Source organism: Ylistrum balloti, unplaced genomic scaffold (assembly GCF_031769215.1).
Source record: "Ylistrum balloti isolate Yb309-2 unplaced genomic scaffold, AGI_CSIRO_Ybal_v1 Utg371580, whole genome shotgun sequence".
Classification (NCBI taxonomy): domain Eukaryota; kingdom Metazoa; phylum Mollusca; class Bivalvia; order Pectinida; family Pectinidae; genus Ylistrum; species Ylistrum balloti.
Window position 1 is genome coordinate 74874 of NW_026782812.1, and position 17308 is coordinate 92181.

A 17308-nucleotide genomic window follows, 5' to 3' on the forward strand; every position below is an offset into this window, starting at 1 on the left:
ACATTAGGTGCTGGGTCTTATTCTACTTCTTCCAACTGACGGAAGTTATTAAGCCTAAATTATAGCTGATGAATTCCTAGTATTGAACTGTCTAGAAAATTCTACATCTTCATCGACAAAACGGTTTATTGGTTTTATGAAAATAATATAATATCGGAGTTTGTATACAGATTACATGTAAATTACATACGTTCATGGAATGTTCGAATTATCTCCACTTTTTCAACAAGTACACATATATTGTAGTTTGCCAGTTATATACCAGCATTTTAATACATTATGCACTTCTACATATACGAGATTTCCTGCAGGTATGGTGTTTGCAACCTCCAGAAGAACTGTGGGACAGAAGTCACTTGGTGAAGAAGCAAATTATCATTTGACAAAATGGCAATAAATTAGTGCTCAACGGAGTTTTAAAGCTGTCTAAAATATTGGTGTAGTAACTACTTCTCCAGGTAAGAAATTCCGGACTTGAATCATTCTGTTGCGAGAAAAATCTCCGGAACAGAGCTCATCGTGATTTCTATATTTTCGTATTGTGTGGCCCTAGTCCGAAGGGTCCTGACTATATATCTAGCCACGGTTTTAATACTCGTATTGTGTGGCCCTAGTCCGAAGGGTCCTGACTATATATCTAGCCACGGTTTTATTTCATTTATTTATTCTTTTATTTTTATTTCATAACATGTAATTTTTCTTAGTCGTGGTCGGATTAAATCGCGAATTTGGTCGGGGTCGATAAAATCGCAGATAGAAAGTCAGAGCCCTTCGAACTATAGGGCCGTGGCAATCGGCACTGTCAGACTTCTGTTTGAGTACCTTGCATGAAGAAGTCCAATCTGCGCATATGTAGCATTTCTTTGCACGGGAGACCTCCAAGGGCGGGTTTGTACATACAGAATGTTATTTACATGTGCGTATACCGAGGACAGTATGCCTTGAGATTGGACCTCCTACAGATTGACGTAACTTAGGATACTGAAGTATTCACATTTACATTGTGTTAAGTTTCCTCGTTTGTCTTTTAAAAGTCGATAAGAAACACACATATCACGTAAGAATTAAAAGATTCCGTTTTCCAGTAATGTTGTAATTATATGGATCTGAATACAAATTTGTTAATGTTTCTGACGTAGAAGTTACTGTGCTGGTTTCCGAGGAGAATGATTTTAACTTTCAATGCTTCTACTACACGTATTTTTAGAAGAATACGAATTTATGAAAATCACAAAGTGTTTTGAAAAGAAAATATAAAAATATACATTTTGAATACCAAGAATGGAATACAGCCGTTGTTCATTATTTCACCGAGTTGAAATTTTAACAAAAATCTGACATGTAAACAAACACAAATAGCTAGGTTATGAGGCAAGGTGCGCATCACAAACTGCATTACAAGTTATGTGAATATTCTTTTCATGGACAAAATGATTACCACCAAAATAATTACATGTGAAATAGGAAAGAGTAATGAAAAACACCATGTCCGTGGTGGGATTCGAACTAGTGACCCTTCTGTCTCTATCCGGACACGATAACGCTTGACTAGGGAGATTCCCACCAGCTGTGCCTTGTAAGGTGACCTGAACTCTCAACTTCTACACATGCATAACTACATGCCTTTATCATTTATTCACAATTTCATCATTTATTAATCATTTACTCATACAGCATAGACAGTTCTAAACTTGACCTCAGAATTTGACTTTAAAATGTCAAATCAAAGTACTGAAAGTACTGAGAGGCTAAACGTATTGAAAAATGTTCACAAATAACCGCTAAGCTACATTACTTTCCCCATACTCCTACACTTTGGAATGCAAAAATTACTAAAATAAGAGAACCAAAGGCTATTTTTCTTAATTTTAAGCGATTTCATATCTTCTTCAATTCTTATTTCAAATTTGACGACAATAATGTGAATAAATCAAAATAGGTGAAAAAAACAACAAAATACACACAACCATATATTTATCGCCAACAAGCCAAATGATAAATAGCTCTATGATGAAGTTGACTAAATAAAACTTTAAAATACCCAAGATGTTGCAATTACTATCCTATCAATATGAGGATTTAAACAAATCGAAAGGACTTTATACCTACTTCTTTATTTTGAATGTATTGCAAAGTAATAGTCCTTACTTATTATAATCATATTTGTAGTAGAGGAAAGTAGATAAGGTATACACAGCATTTCAGATAGATAAAAGTGTAAGTAATTACATTAAATGTATTTACATGCCTATCTTCCTTGAAGTATCATGGTTAGACTTTTCTTCCAGTAATTATGTCTATAAAGGCATAGTTCTATGAGATTAAACCAGACTTCCATATATATACAAACTTTACAATATTTTCACTATAGCTACTACTATTTCTGATCTCCAATGCATTAGATAATGTCACCATGACACGCTAAATGAATAAATATGTTACGGAAATATTTCGTTCTAGTTCATTGATAATAATAAACATGAATATTTTGGTTTTTTTATATGCACTTTGTTTGAAGGAATATTTTCATTTCAAGGAACTTTGATACACATTAACAAACATTGAGAAATCAGCACAATCAACCTTCATTAAATAAAACTAAAAGACAAAAAAATGTAAGTTATAACAAAGTCAACATCATGATCAGTACAGTATTAAAAATATATCCTTCATAAATCATGAGCACCAAATGTACCTTGCCTACGAAGCGCAAACTTTTTAACTTCAAAAACTTGAAAAAAGTATCATGGCGGTGGGTGTGAAAATCCTGAAAAAGTGTCATATCGGCGGGGTGCGCGTAGGACGAACAGTCCAATTTTGTGACGTCTAATGAGGTCAAGTGATGTTATATATTAAGACGATCTTGCCACAATGATAAGGATTAAAGCAAAATTGATGTTCTGTTTGTAAGTTTTGTTTGTTTATAAGTGCTGTTAGTTGATGATTCAAACCAAGCCCCCAGACTAGCTTCTTATCATGGCGCCAACTCGCACGTACAGTGTTCTGTACGCTTACGTCATGTCGAGAATTCCGTGAAATATATTGTTCAAAATTTATCAATAGTTCAACCACACTGTGGTTCTTTTTTTAAATATATAGTAATCGTATTGTTATTAAAAAATAAACTATTTTTGGATTCTTTTGAAATAGCGATTTGAAAAATCGCGGCATTATTTACGCAGAAAATTGCCGCTAGATGGCTCTAACTCTTTTCGATATTTCAGCCAATGAGAAGGCCAGGATCGGTAAATTTTGTCTGAAAGGCCGTCGCAATAGGCTTATGCGTACTGAGTATGTTTAGCCTAAAAAGTACTACCTTATCCCCCACCTGTCAGCACCACCCACCACTTTATGTTTTTTAACATTTGCAAAAATGTTTCTAATTAAAGCATGGCATGATGAATATGTTGACTAAGTGACATAAAAATAAAAACTTACCGGAAATGACCATCAGAAGGTGAAATGGCCATCCACTCTTTGTATTAGTTATTTGAAAGTTATATTCATAGGTCTGTTTGATAAGAAAAAAAATACGTCAAGACATGACGTCCTTCGAGTAAGAAATATAATAATAGCTACAAAACCAGACCGTACTCTTGTCGGCCAAGTTCACATGAAAATCGGTCATTTTCTGATAATGTCTGCATTCAGGGAGAGATTGACAGGACAGATATAAAATCGTAGTTATCTCCCTTTAATCATTTGTAAACAACACGGCTCGTGTTACAAAGTCCAAACACCTTGTCCTGAACAACACAATGCCTGATGCGGTTTGACCACCAGTCTCAAGCCAAGTTTGACAAGCCTGCAGTCATTTCTTAACAGACAGGTGAGCACGGTAACATGGCGGTTATATGGTCATATTGGGAAAGACCTACTTGGTATCAAATGTATTGTAGGCTACATGGTTATAAATATAGGCCAACTGCTGACCCACCATTGACCAATTCATAAATCACAGTTTTATTGAAACACGAATAATCTAGAAACTGTATAGTATATTTTCAAGTGCAAAGAAGTCTTCGTGTATCGTACTGCGTTACATTCAGCTTAGAACTTGTTTTCTCACATACAGTATACGCCCGACAGATAAGACGCAGACTTGCTCAAGTCCTTAATTACAGTTAAGATTATGATTTATGTAAGATTTATCTTATAATATCTTAGCTGATGTGAGTGCATTCCCAAATGTACCATTTTGTAGATAACAATTCCAAAATGTATACTTCTGATAAGTAAACTTAACATTTCTACGTTAAATTTGTATAACAAAAAAAAATGAGATGAAAATTAGACATTTTTTTAGCTGAAACGTAATTCATAGTCTTACAAAGTTTTTAACAAAATGGTTATTTTGACTTATCAAAAATAGTAACCTTCCAAAACATTGATATAACTTTGATTAAAGATTAGTTGCGCCATTTTTAGGTGAAAATGGCACATAATTTCAGTCTCATCGCCGTACAGGTAAACTTGGCATCAATGTACATGTATCAAAGTGTTAGGAAGACGGACAGCTGTTAACGTATAGTAAATAGCTATATTGTTTTCTGATCAAAGTACATTTGATAACTCGAGACAAAGGATTTCATATGTATAGGAAATGAATAATAAGATATGAACGAAATTTGCACATAGCGGTTAAGCTATACTCAAAACATAATTCACGGTATGTGAATATCAACAATCACTGGAGTTTATTTTAATGTCTCGGTTAAGTTTTACATCGTTTTTTTTCTGTAAGCTTATCACCCAATTTAATAAAAAATAATGCAGGAGACCAATTAGATTATAAATTTTCAAAATAACAATGAGGCCCCCATGACCTGCTCGTTTACATTTACTTTGGTAAGCAGCAGTCAGTATCAAAGGATACTTGGGCCAGTAACTAGAAGCTCCCTTATGACCTAAGGGCAACTTAAAGCTCCCTTAAGTACTAAGGGTGTAACTGAAAGCATACTTAAACAAGCATAACGGTAATTTTTAAGTCTAACTGTACATCTGTCCTTAGCTCGCCCTTACCACTCCCTTCCGTAGTTAGGATAACCAGAAACCCTCTTAAACTCTAAGGTATCCTTAAAGTACTCTTATACCTCACTTAGAGGTTTAAGGGCGTAACTACATCCCCACCTTAAACTTGAAACTTTCACTTAGACTAAGGATGCCCCTGACCGCCCCTAAACCACTCTTAGTGCACAATCCAGTAAAGATATTGTGCCACCATGGCTTTGATATTGATGCTTTTTCAAGAAAACCGAGATGTTCCAAGGAGGTTATTCGGGGATCGCCAAAATTCATTGGATTTTCTAAGTGACCAAGCGATCGTGAACGATTATCGCCTTGATAGGGAGTCTATATTTGAAATTTGTAACTTACTCCAAAACGACATTTCAAGAATAACGAGGAGAAGCAGAGCTCTTCCGGTTTCCCTGCAGACTATGGTTGCTTTGCGATATTACGCCAGTGGAAGCTACATGTCCGTCATTGGGGATGCACATGGGGTGAGCAAGATGGCGGTATCTCGCGCTGTAAGGGATGTGTCACTGATTCTTTCACGTCATGCTAGAACATATATAAAGTTTCCCTTGACTGATCAGGAACAAGTTAAAGTAAAACAAGATTTCTTCAGGATTCGAGGATTCCCAAATGTTCTAGGAGCCGTGGACGGCAGTTTAATTCCCATACATACTCCGTCCGTGGAAGAGCATCTATACGTGTGCAGAAAAGGTTTTCACGCTTTGAATATACAAGGGATCTGCGATGCAAACTACCAATTCTTAAATGTCGTTGCGAAATGGCCCGGCTGTACACACGATTCTCACATTTGGAATAATTCTGGCGTGTGTAATGCCTTTGAGACCGGCCAAATTCATAATGGTTATCTCCTCGGAGACAGTGGCTATGGTCTTAGACCGTGGCTTTTGACCCCAAAATTGGCACCAGCGTCACCTGCGGACAGAAGGTATAACGTCGCACATCGGGCCACTCGCTGCGTGATTGAGAGAACATTTGGAATCTGGAAAATGAGATTTCGATGCCTTTTCAAAGGGCTTACTTTGTCCCCTGAGAGATCAACTAGGGTGATAATGTCGACAGCATTATTGCACAATATTTGCATGAAGAAACAACTGCCTTGCGAGGATGTCTCTGATGAAAATGACGACCCAGAGGAAGATATACAAGATCAGTACCAGCCGGATTCACAGTCGGGCATCCAAGCTAGAGAAAACGTAATAGCAACAACCTTTGGACAATAGTTATGCATAACTGATATTCTGAACTGTCAAAAACAACAAAGACTGATGACTACGAGTGTAAATTTCAACAAAACATTTTAATAACACTTTAACAGAAATAACAATTACTGCTTCAAATAATTAAAATTAAATAAAACTTGTTGCTGTGGAAGAAAACTCCTTATAATTATCTCTGGAACTAGTTTTACATGTCAAAAATGTAATAAACAGAAAAATACTAAAACAAAATTGAGTCTGAATTTGTGAGTATTTGGCATTGCTTTATGCATCGATTTACAGGAAGAATTATATCCAATAAAACAAATCTCAGAATAGTCGCTGATCCAATGTAAATTACAAAAACAAAACGTCATCGGAAAGCTGTCTTGGTTCAAATGAAACTTGCGATAACAGAAACGTGATTTTAAGATGAAATTCTTCAAATGTCAAAGTGCATCTAGATGAAACTTGTATATCATGATAATCTAAAGATATACTGCTTCCATAAATTGAATTTACTGATGCCGGAGATGACAAAATCGATGTTGGAGTCACCACACGTGTAGTACACAGACTATAGTCATCATCCAGGAAGAGTGTCAGATCTTTTTCTTTCCGCATAGGCTTTCTGTTGAACCAATGATCCTCCAGGTTCTCACCGTACATTTTTCTCCCACATTTGGCGCTCAACCTGCGATGAAAAATATTATACAACATTATTTGTAGGTCTAGTATTACTGTATTTATCCAGCAATAATCCCGGGAGGGGGGTGGCGAAGTTCAATATTTGATCAATAGTCCGGGGGTGACGGAGGGGGACTTATTGCAGGGATATAGTTTGTATAGGACAATGAGTAAGAAATCTATGAAATGACATGAATTGGCTTATTATCATTTATGGGCTTATTGCCGGATATATACATTAAAGTAAAGACTGAATTACTCTTAAAATTCAATATGACTAAAGGTTTAATTATACGAAAGATGTATCCAGTACTTCTTGAGATATAGCGATAACAAGAATTATGTATGGACGTCGACGGACGCCAGACGACGGACGGTAGCCTACCATTTGTGATGATGGTTGGCTAAAAATTCACCGACTTCGTGTACTATTATCACTACAAAGCCCGACCACGTGGGTTTCCTGTGGGTACTCCGGTTTCCTCCCACACAAACCCATCAATCGCTAATATACAGGCCAAAAGAATGATTATTATAAGTTTGATAACTTGTTTCATCATTTTTGCAAAATATAATGAAGTTTATTATTATCACTACAGTGTTTATAACGTAGGTAAATGTGTATTTATCTTCTGTTTACTTACTTATTAAAGACAAGTTAAACTGAATGGAGCATCTGCATCATCTGGTTGGAACGGCTGAGCATTCCCATCCTTTGAACCAAGATATCGTTGCAAGATATGAAGAATCTGCTCTTCACATTGCTGTCTAGATTTTTCAACCTGAAGTCTTTCCTTTTCTATTTCTAATCTTTCTTTTTCAACAGTAATTTTTTCCTTTTCCAAAGCATATATCTTGGACGATTCATCCTCGGTCAAATCGCGAGCTACTTTTCTTTTTTTACTTCCACATGGCACAACGTTTGATGCAATTGATGGGACACTATGTCCAGCGTTTGATGTTTCACTATGTCCAGTCTTTGAGGTTTCACTATGTCCAGTCTTTGGGGTTTCACTATGTCCAGTCTTTGGGGTTTCACTATGACCAATGTTTGGTGTAGGGGGACAACAATTAGACGGGACTGATATTGCATTGGTTGATCTATCCCAAAATTGTTTAAGGTAAGTTTGATCATTGTCAGAAGATTCATTACTACTTTGTATTTCTATGGACTCTACACTCTGCATATCTGCGTCTACTGACCTTTCTAGTTCAAATGTGTCTGCCATTTCAGTGTTGATGCCGTCTACTGCTGTTACCCCAAGTACAGAAAGCACTTTTTCTTCTAAAGGCGTCAGACCCAGTTCTGTCATTTCGTTGTTACCTGTCCTTTTTCTTTCCCTGTCAAATTTTGACGCTTTCCCCTTTACAACGCTAGATTAGTCTTGCCATTTCTTTTTGACGTCCTCCATACTTCTTGAAGCTTGAGATGCAGCATTTATCTTTGCTGCGATAAGTGTCCAAATTCTCTTCTTCTTTTCATTTGTCACAGTATCGCTGAACTTTCCCATTATCAAGTTTCTATTTTTACTCACTTCGTCCACGAGGATCTCTAATTCTGTTGGTGAAAAGTTGGGCTTTCTAGGCCGCTTGCTGGTTGTTTTTTGGTCCGCCTCTGCCATGTTCTTACACGTGGTTTTGTTTACCAAGTTAAAACGAAAGTAAGTCGGTATCAAATAGCCACTTGGGTATACTGAGTACCTGAGTCAAACGTTTCCATGATTTAAAAAATTTAGTAGTCAAAGAAACGAAGACGGAGAGTCCGGATTCAACGATTCGTAGCTAAGTATTGTGTTTACCTGAGAACAGTTTAAGAGAGCCCTACGATAGGTTTAAGGGTGTGATAAGGAGGCTTGTAGTTACCCACTTACCATGCCCTTTGTTTAATCTTAAAGCTCACTTAAATCCTATCTTCAGTCCATTTTTCTAGTTACCGGCCCCTGGTCAATAAGTTATTTTTAGCATGGATATCCTTGGGGGTATTAGTTTCGGACCACATTTACTTTAGGAAGTAGCAGTCATTATCAAAGAATACGGGTCAATAAGTTATTTTTAGCATGGATATCCTTGGGGTATAAGTTTCGGACTACATTTTCTTTGGTAAGTAGCAGTCATTATCAAAGGCTACTGGCCAATAAGTTTTGTTAGCAAAGATATCCTTGGGGTATTAGTTTCGGACCATTAACAATCATTTTCGATAGCTACACTGTATCAATGAAATGCCACCAAACAAAAATATATATGCCTTGAAATGTGTTCATACTATAAGGTTCATTTAAAAAGTGACCAGTAAAAGACTAGTATTTTTCTAAATAAAACAAAAAATCGCAGTTAAGAGTTCTAATCTGTCACCTGATATGATCGTCATGTGTATAGGACATGTGACTGCACTTCATTTTCTGATGAAATCACCAAATCACACAGAAGCATGGGTTAGCTTAGAGTGACCCAGAAGTACACGTTTTGATAAAACCATCGTTTGAACAGCAAGTAAATTTGGATGACAAAAACATAGAAATAAAACAACGGGTGTGAAAATTGAGGATATCTGTGTTGATGTGTGCACCTTTTCTACAAGGTAAGCTTAACGTTTTCATTGTTTGGTCCTGTTGTCTCAAAGAAGAGAATGTTTTCATTCTTTCTGGAAGCGTAACATGTTACAGCAACCAAAATTATTTGGATACGATTTCAATAGTTCAAGTGGTACGGTTCGAGAATACAGGAACCAATGTCTAGACGATACCATATAATTACCTAAAATAAGATTGATATACATTTTTAGTTAATTTTATTTTCCATCGATGAAATGAAAGGACAATGGCGGTAAAATGGCATTTTTCAATTTTGTGGAATAAATTGTCTTTTAACATTTTAAAAAGCTTTATTTTTGCTCGATCAAAGTTTTTTTTGTGTACAAAAACTTTGAAAACGGTGCTTAGCAACAAAATAAGGAGGCTAGATATGTGTGCGAAGTTGCGTTCCTTCTCATATACATCTTCGGACCAGGAAGTAAACATCGGTTGTTAACAACACATATGCGCAGTGACATGCATACGCATACCAGGTTATGAACTTGCATATTACTACATACCTAAAGTGTACCATCACGATATAGTAATATGTACATGGAAATATTATGTTAATGTCCAACAACCTGTGTTGATGCCTCTATTAAAATAATGAAAATTATTTCAACAGTTGTCGAACCGAAACGGCGATATCGCATGCCGCGTTGACTATTGAAATATTAGGTGGGTAGTTAGTCAGATTTCTTCGGACTGTCACGGCTGGTAACAGGAAAGGGAAACTGGGAGAAGACAATAATATATTATTTTTGACAAGGAGGAAGTTTTACAGAAAAGAGTCATTATTAGTATTAGAAGTAGGCATCCGTCAATCTCGAACATTATGGAGATGCGCTCTGAGAATTTCTTGAACTACGTCGGGTGTAGCTGGACATGCCGGAGTGTTTATGGGGCACACTATATCAATTAAACACTCCATGAATATTAGAGTCAACTCCATAAACACGTAAATATTATCATGTTTTCAATGAAGACATACATATGAATAATATACCATTTTCAAATAGTAGACCATCAAGCTTCTTTCATCAATCTTATATGTTGAATATATTAAGGATGTATACATGTGTATTCTACAGTAGATAGCCACATTGTATAGTGGACCATTGGAAATCATTTTAACTTCTTTCTACACAGCCTAGAACTGCAGAAAATGAGAGAAGTGGCAGTTATTGGAGCTGGGGCTAGCGGCCTTACCGCTATCAAATGCTGTCTAGACGAGGGCCTTGTACCCACGTGTTTCGAGAGAACAGACAGCATAGGTATGTACAATATATTTTGTCCTGATATATTTTTAAACGCTTCTTTTCAACCTAATAACCAACATATTGGTGAGTTTTTGAATTATAAACGTGAAATGCCTATTGTAACTGTACAGGAGGCTTATGGAATTACACGGATGATGTGAGGGATGATCAGGCATGCGTGATGAAGTCGACAGTAATAAACACCAGCAAGGAGATGATGTGCTACAGCGACTTCCCCATCCCTGAAGAATTTCCCATATACATGCACAACAAGTACGTCAAACGCTACTTCGAAATGTACACAGCCAACTTCCAACTCGACAAATACATACAGTTTAATACTGAGGTAAGGCGTATTGGTTTGTTTTGGCTTTACCTGTGGGTATTTTCAAATTTCGTTTAATATTACATTACATTACGTTGTCAGGTTGATGTCGTTAATGTTTTAAGACGAGAAACTGTAATTGTTGCTGTAATCCATAATGCTCATCCTTTCATATATAGACATTCCCTTGTTTGAAAGACAGAAATTTGCTGCGCTTTTATTTTTCAAATTCATTCCTAAAAGAGGGTCATATTGCTTATCAGTAATTACATTGGGATGGAATGAATTGACAGTTTTACAAGAAAAAAATACGAAATATTCAAAATATAAAACATGCTCACACGAAAAAGATGGAAGAAAGCAGTAACTTGATTTACATTAAATAACAACGTTAAATATGGAAATAGAAAAATGTAAGAATTATTAAGTTGATTACGTTGTGTTTTATGGAGAATTATCGTACAATACATTTTCATGATCAATTGGTTCAAGTTACATGCCGTTATTCATCTTATCTCTACATCTTTACAATACAGACCAGTTAATCTGTATAAGAATTAGATTATGATTACATCCATTGAATATCAATATATGGCACTCACGTGCCACGATAATAATTAAGACAACAATCGTATTTCTTGTGTGGTCGGGTGGCGCAATGGTAACGGTGATGTACGGGGTTCGATTCCCGTGAAACGGTATGGGGTCACCTGCCCGACCACGTGAGCTTTCTCAGATTATTCCGGTTTCCTGCTACAGTAAGACCTCAAGAATGATTTATATAAGTTGATAGCTTGTTTCGCAATTGTTGTAAGATAAATAAAGTTTATATTTATTTCTTTAAAGGTTTTATCTGTAAAACCTGCTAAGGATTTCGACACCAATGGACGATGGGTAATCTGTACCCGCAACAATAAGACAAATAATACGGTCACGAAGACGTTTGATGCGGTGCTGGTTTGTACTGGCCATCATGCTAGTCCTAATAAACCAGAGTTTCCGGGGATTTCAAAATTTAAAGGCAAAGTCATTCACTCACACGATTACAAAACCCAGAACGAATATACTGAAAAAAAGGTTATTGTCATTGGAATCGGTAACTCTGGCGGCGACGTTGCTGTGGAACTCAGTCACGTGGCATCTCAAGTAAGTTTTTAAATTCTAGTAATGTTTTTATTTCAAATCGTGTCATCTTAATTTGAATAATATAAATTTGGATCATTTATAGAATAAAATAATTCAAATACGTATTGCACTAAAGCAATTGAAAAAAATCAATAACACTTAATATGATAGTAGGATTGAATTAACTGTACAGTGACTAAACGTTAATGCATATATATCCTACAAAACAGGAATACATCTACACTATAAAAATTTCAACGAAGAAGGCGTATTTGTAAAGTGAGATAGTAACGAGGTTTGAATAAATTGGTATACACTGAATGTAGTTTTGATGTCATGTGAAAGGTACAGAAGTCAGAATTATTCTTACTATATTTATCTGAAATCAATGAACTTCAGACGATATAAGAAAGTTAGTAGAATGTCTTAATACATTGAAATTGCGTTTACGTATCCTTTTCAATGACAGTATTGTTTTTGTTCTGAAACGGTATCCAATGAGGACATACTCATATATACTGAAGAAAAAAATGAACGATGAATCGCCAAAATTAACAACGTCAAAATCTAGATCTAAATTAGTTTTCACTAACAGGTATTTTGAGCCTTACTCTCAACACTACATTTAAGAATTTTGAATTTCTCTTTATCAAATGATTGAGTTGAGGAATTATACCCTTTTATGGAAATGGAACGGTCCTTCCCAGGGACTAATGCAATCTTGACTCTTACTTATGTGTTTATAGGTACTTCTCAGTACTAGACGTGGTAGCTGGGTGCTGAACCGTATAGGCCCCAATGGAGTCCCCATTGACATGACATTTTCCAGGTTCCTAGTTTTCCTTAGCAAAAATGTCTTCCCTGCTAGTATAATGGAATCATTAGCTCGATCGCAATTGAATCGGAGATTCGATCATGCAGCCTACTCTTTACAACCCAAGCATTCGTTCTTTTCACAACATCCAATGGTTAACGACGCCCTTCCAAATCGTATAGCCAGCGGATCTCTTAAAGTCAAGACCGACATCAAGTGTTTCACAGAAACTGGTGCTGAATTCACAGATGGAACAAAAGAAGACGATGTCGATGCGGTGATTCTCGCGACTGGCTACAAATTCGGATTTCCTTTTATTGATAAATCCGTCATTGATGTACAGGATAACCGCATTGAGTTGTACAAATACATGTTCCCACCTAACCTTAAAAAACCGACAATTTGTATCATTGGGTGTGTACAGCCTATTGGTGCCCTTATGCCCATCTCGGAACTTCAGTGTCGGCTTGCTACAAGAGTGTTCAAGGTAAAACTTTTTTTTTTTTTTTTTTTTTAAATAGATAACTTGTTATTTTTGCAATATCACGTGGTATATAAACTCTGTCAAAGTTCAGTGCGAGACATAATAGTTTTATAATCAGGTTATGGCTGATGCTCTATATTAAATGGCGAAATGTGGTGTTTAAGAATGTGTGCAATGATAAATTTCTAACCGGACGGGAGACTGTTAATTTGTAATCAATTTCATTATATGGAATCGTATTTTGATTGGTCCGTTTCTAAGGGTGACGTCACATTGCCGCCTGCAGAAGAGATGTGGACCGACATCAGGCGGAAGGAGGAGAGGATGCGAAAAGTCTATGTAAAATCAATTCGTCACACAATTCAAGTAGACTGGGTCCCGTTCATGGACGAACTGGCTACACTTAATGGCTGTAAACCAAATCTTGGTTTGTGATAGAACTTTCAAATTACTTCCACTTAGTCATTTTTACCAAGTCAGGCGATGGAAATAAAATGTTACATCGTATGAAAAAGAAACAGAATGCTGGCGATGGTGTGAGGTTAAATGTCACTTTAGTATTGAATTCTTAATTACGCTGTGAGATAAAAGTGATGCTCTGACACCTTAGACGATGGAACATTCAACACATTTAAGTGTTAAACTACGTACGTGTTCGCAAAATAGAAAACAAACACCATCTATATAATATTGATATAAACTAAGCACCACCGTTGACATTCGTATTGTTTATGAACTGAATTTTAATATGTTAAGGTGTTCTGATAAAAATATGTATTGATTGTATTGCTTAACACAATTCATCTATTTCTTATGTATATATTGAACACCACCCACAATGCTGACTCGCTATAAACCTTCTCCAGTTTAGGTCAAAATACAACACAACTACTTCATATCACATTTTGCGTAATTTATTATTTTTTCACGTAATATTGTTTTTGTTACTCCAGCTATGTTGTTGCTGAAGGACAGACAGCTGGCGATGAAATGTATTTTCGGACCGTGTACTCCTTACCAGTTCAGACTCGAGGGACCCGGCAAATGGGGCGGTGCAAGAGATGCAATCTTCACACAAATGGATCGCACAATGAACTCGCTCAAAACGAGACCGTTAGGCATAGAACCCAAGTCGTCAGGAGGAGGCAACTTCTACGTGTTGTTGTTCGTCGTGGTACTACTGCTTGCCATCATATATAACCTGTTTTGGTAGACAACTTTTGTGTATGTTTTTGCAGTCTTTGATGTACAGAGACCATATGTTTAAGATGTTTTGTTTACCACAGCAAAACAATAAGTTTCTATACTAATCAGGTTTATATATTATGAATGAAACATATACGTTTTCTGTGTAATCTGTTCTATTCTTTTCTCATACTTTTTGATGTTGTATGTATAGCAATGAGATACATGACCTGCTAGAAAGTCATTTTTATCAGAGAGCATGTTACTGCTGATATATAATGTATGCTGATGTTTTCTTTTTTATTTAAGAATTCGAACAAAAACTAAACTAGTGTTTGATCAAAATTACGGCACCCTCTAATTATATTGTCTATACCTTCACGACTTCTACATGAACATAAAGTGAAGTTTTTGCTGGGTGTATGCCGTGTTCATGACTTTATTGATGTGATGTTTATGACTTTTATGATTTTTATGATAGATTTTAAGACAACACAAGAACCCATTTAATTGTAATTCACATCACATATATTTTACTAGTATCACGTGATACCACAAACTTGTTTATTCAATATATTTTTTACATTTTTAAAAAAATTATTCCGATATTGACACGGTTAAGAATATACGCATGTACTTTACTAAACGTGTTTGGAAATCATTCAATATTGAAAACGATGATATTAATTCAATTTGATGAGCTAGTGACCTTATCTTGTTTTCTGATAATTCGTCCATTTTGGATTTTCCTCAGATAATTTCACCATTCAGGCCCTTGGCATCAGTTTTGAGTGCTAGAAGGACGAAACAGCTGTATGGTACTGTAACTAACTCTAAACGTTGCATTGAAAGGTGCTATTTTCTTATAGATATACTTCCTTGACGTTTCACCGGATGTAAGAAAATATTCGATATTAATTGAATTCCAACATAATATCTTGGACTTTTGTGTACCTATACACTTTATTGTTGATAGCTGTACTTATAAACTTAAAAAGTAGGTGCACTTATTAACTTAAAAAGGGCGATTTATGTGACGTTTTCAAGAAATTTCGGTTGTGAACTATCCGTTTTGCCGGCGTAGTTGACTGCATTACACGTTTGATAAATATCAACAATTTCATTGTTTTCTGGTTGGTAAGGTAATTCTCTGGAGTATAAAAGTCTTTGGTATATTTGAACTGAATTTTTCACAAAATACCACCACAAATCACAAATTTCAGATTCGTTGATGTCTACTTTGTGGACCACTTTCCCTGATTTTAGGACCAGCAAACAAATATTTCAATTTGTTTCTTGATCTGGGGAAAAACTGGTTATTTAAGTGACAATTGCAAAAGTTCAAATACGGAGATTATTTCTTGCCATATTTTAAGCATACCTCATAGAATTACTAGCTGAACCCACGGATTACAAAGGGCCATGCTACCAGGTTAAATATGTGTTGAAGACTGTTTTCACTTCACCCTAATGAAGTTTTACAGGAACAACCCATAGCTTTTCCAGCAGTCCTATTTCAGGACTTCAGGAATTTTTAACCTACTGCTGTTTGATATAAGACATAGGAACGGATAGATAAGCAGTCCTATGAATCCATTTTTTGTTGTAAATTGTCGCCTTATTAATACGTATGATAGGGATTGAATAGACGACGTCGTTGATGATAAGTACAATTGATCAAAAGGTCATATACAAAAGATCAGTGACAATCTCATATTAAATTATCAGAAATTTTCCGTAAAAGCCAGATGACAGTGAACAACCCCATTGGAAATATGGTAGTCAGCTGAAATTATTTTGATGTCTGAAATGCCTAATTAATGTTCGAATCTATTTACTTCATTAAGATATTTAACAAAACAAAATGTACGATATTGGAAGCATTTTTGTAAGTTGAATGAAGAAATAAAGAAATTGCAACGTGTCATACATGTTTATATTCTCATGGTCATATACTGAGTTTTTTTTTCCAATCCTAAAACATTGACTAATTTGATTAGAATAGAATATATGTGAACATGATGTGAAAGATATTTTTTTCGATAGTTATAGTCTTTAAAGTACAAGATACCACTAAGTTCAAGGCTTGTGTGTATTAAAAAACTTTAACTTCAAATGTGTCCTCAATGTATATTTTATACATCTCTCTCTCTCTCTCTCTCTCTCTCTCTCTCTCTCTCTCTCTCTCTCTCTCTCCCCTCTCTCTCTCTCCCCCCCCCTCTCTCTCCCCCCTCTCTCTCTCTTCCCCCTCTCTCTCTCTCTCTCTGTCTCTCTCTCTCTCTCTCTCTCTCTCTCTCTCTCTCTCTCTCTCTCTCTCTCTCTCTCCCCCTCTCTCTCTCTCTCTCTCTCTCTCCCCTCTCTCTCTCTCTCTCTGTCTCCCTCTCTCTCTCTCTCTCTCTCTCTCTCTCTCTCTCTCTCTCTCTCTCTCTCTCTCTCTCTCTCTCTCTCTCTCTCTCTCTCTCTCTCTCTCTCTCTCTCTCTATATATATATATATATAAATGCGCTGATTTCAATATTCATCTCTAATGATTCAAAGATGACGATATCAATAAGAATGAATGATAAACCTATACCTTGTTTGATGTGTGTACCCAAAGAAGAATGTCTCCTCTAACGGAAACT

At 36.0% G+C, this 17308-nt stretch overlaps 3 protein-coding genes across 3 annotated transcripts; 2 read left to right on the top strand and 1 right to left on the bottom strand.

The window, feature by feature from the left end:
- Nucleotides 1-3730: 3730 nt before the first annotated feature.
- LOC132563077 (flavin-containing monooxygenase 5-like) lies at nt 3731-16610 on the top strand. Its single transcript, XM_060227837.1, has 7 exons — nt 3731-3829; nt 10643-10767; nt 10884-11098; nt 11924-12223; nt 12949-13503; nt 13762-13927; nt 14454-16610. The coding sequence occupies exons 2-7, from the start codon at nt 10659-10661 to the stop codon at nt 14711-14713; spliced, it is 1605 nt and encodes a 534-aa protein (XP_060083820.1). The 5' UTR covers nt 3731-3829; nt 10643-10658; the 3' UTR covers nt 14714-16610.
- LOC132563081 (putative nuclease HARBI1) lies at nt 5223-6257 on the top strand. Its single transcript, XM_060227840.1, has one exon. It carries the CDS (start codon nt 5223-5225, stop codon nt 6255-6257), a length of 1035 nt encoding a protein of 344 aa, XP_060083823.1.
- On the bottom strand, nt 7568-8542 carry LOC132563083 (myb/SANT-like DNA-binding domain-containing protein 4). The gene is given in 2 exon segments (XM_060227841.1): nt 7568-7886; nt 7998-8542. Coding segments are annotated over 2 exon segments (864 nt in total).
- Nucleotides 16611-17308: the final 698 nt, after the last annotated feature.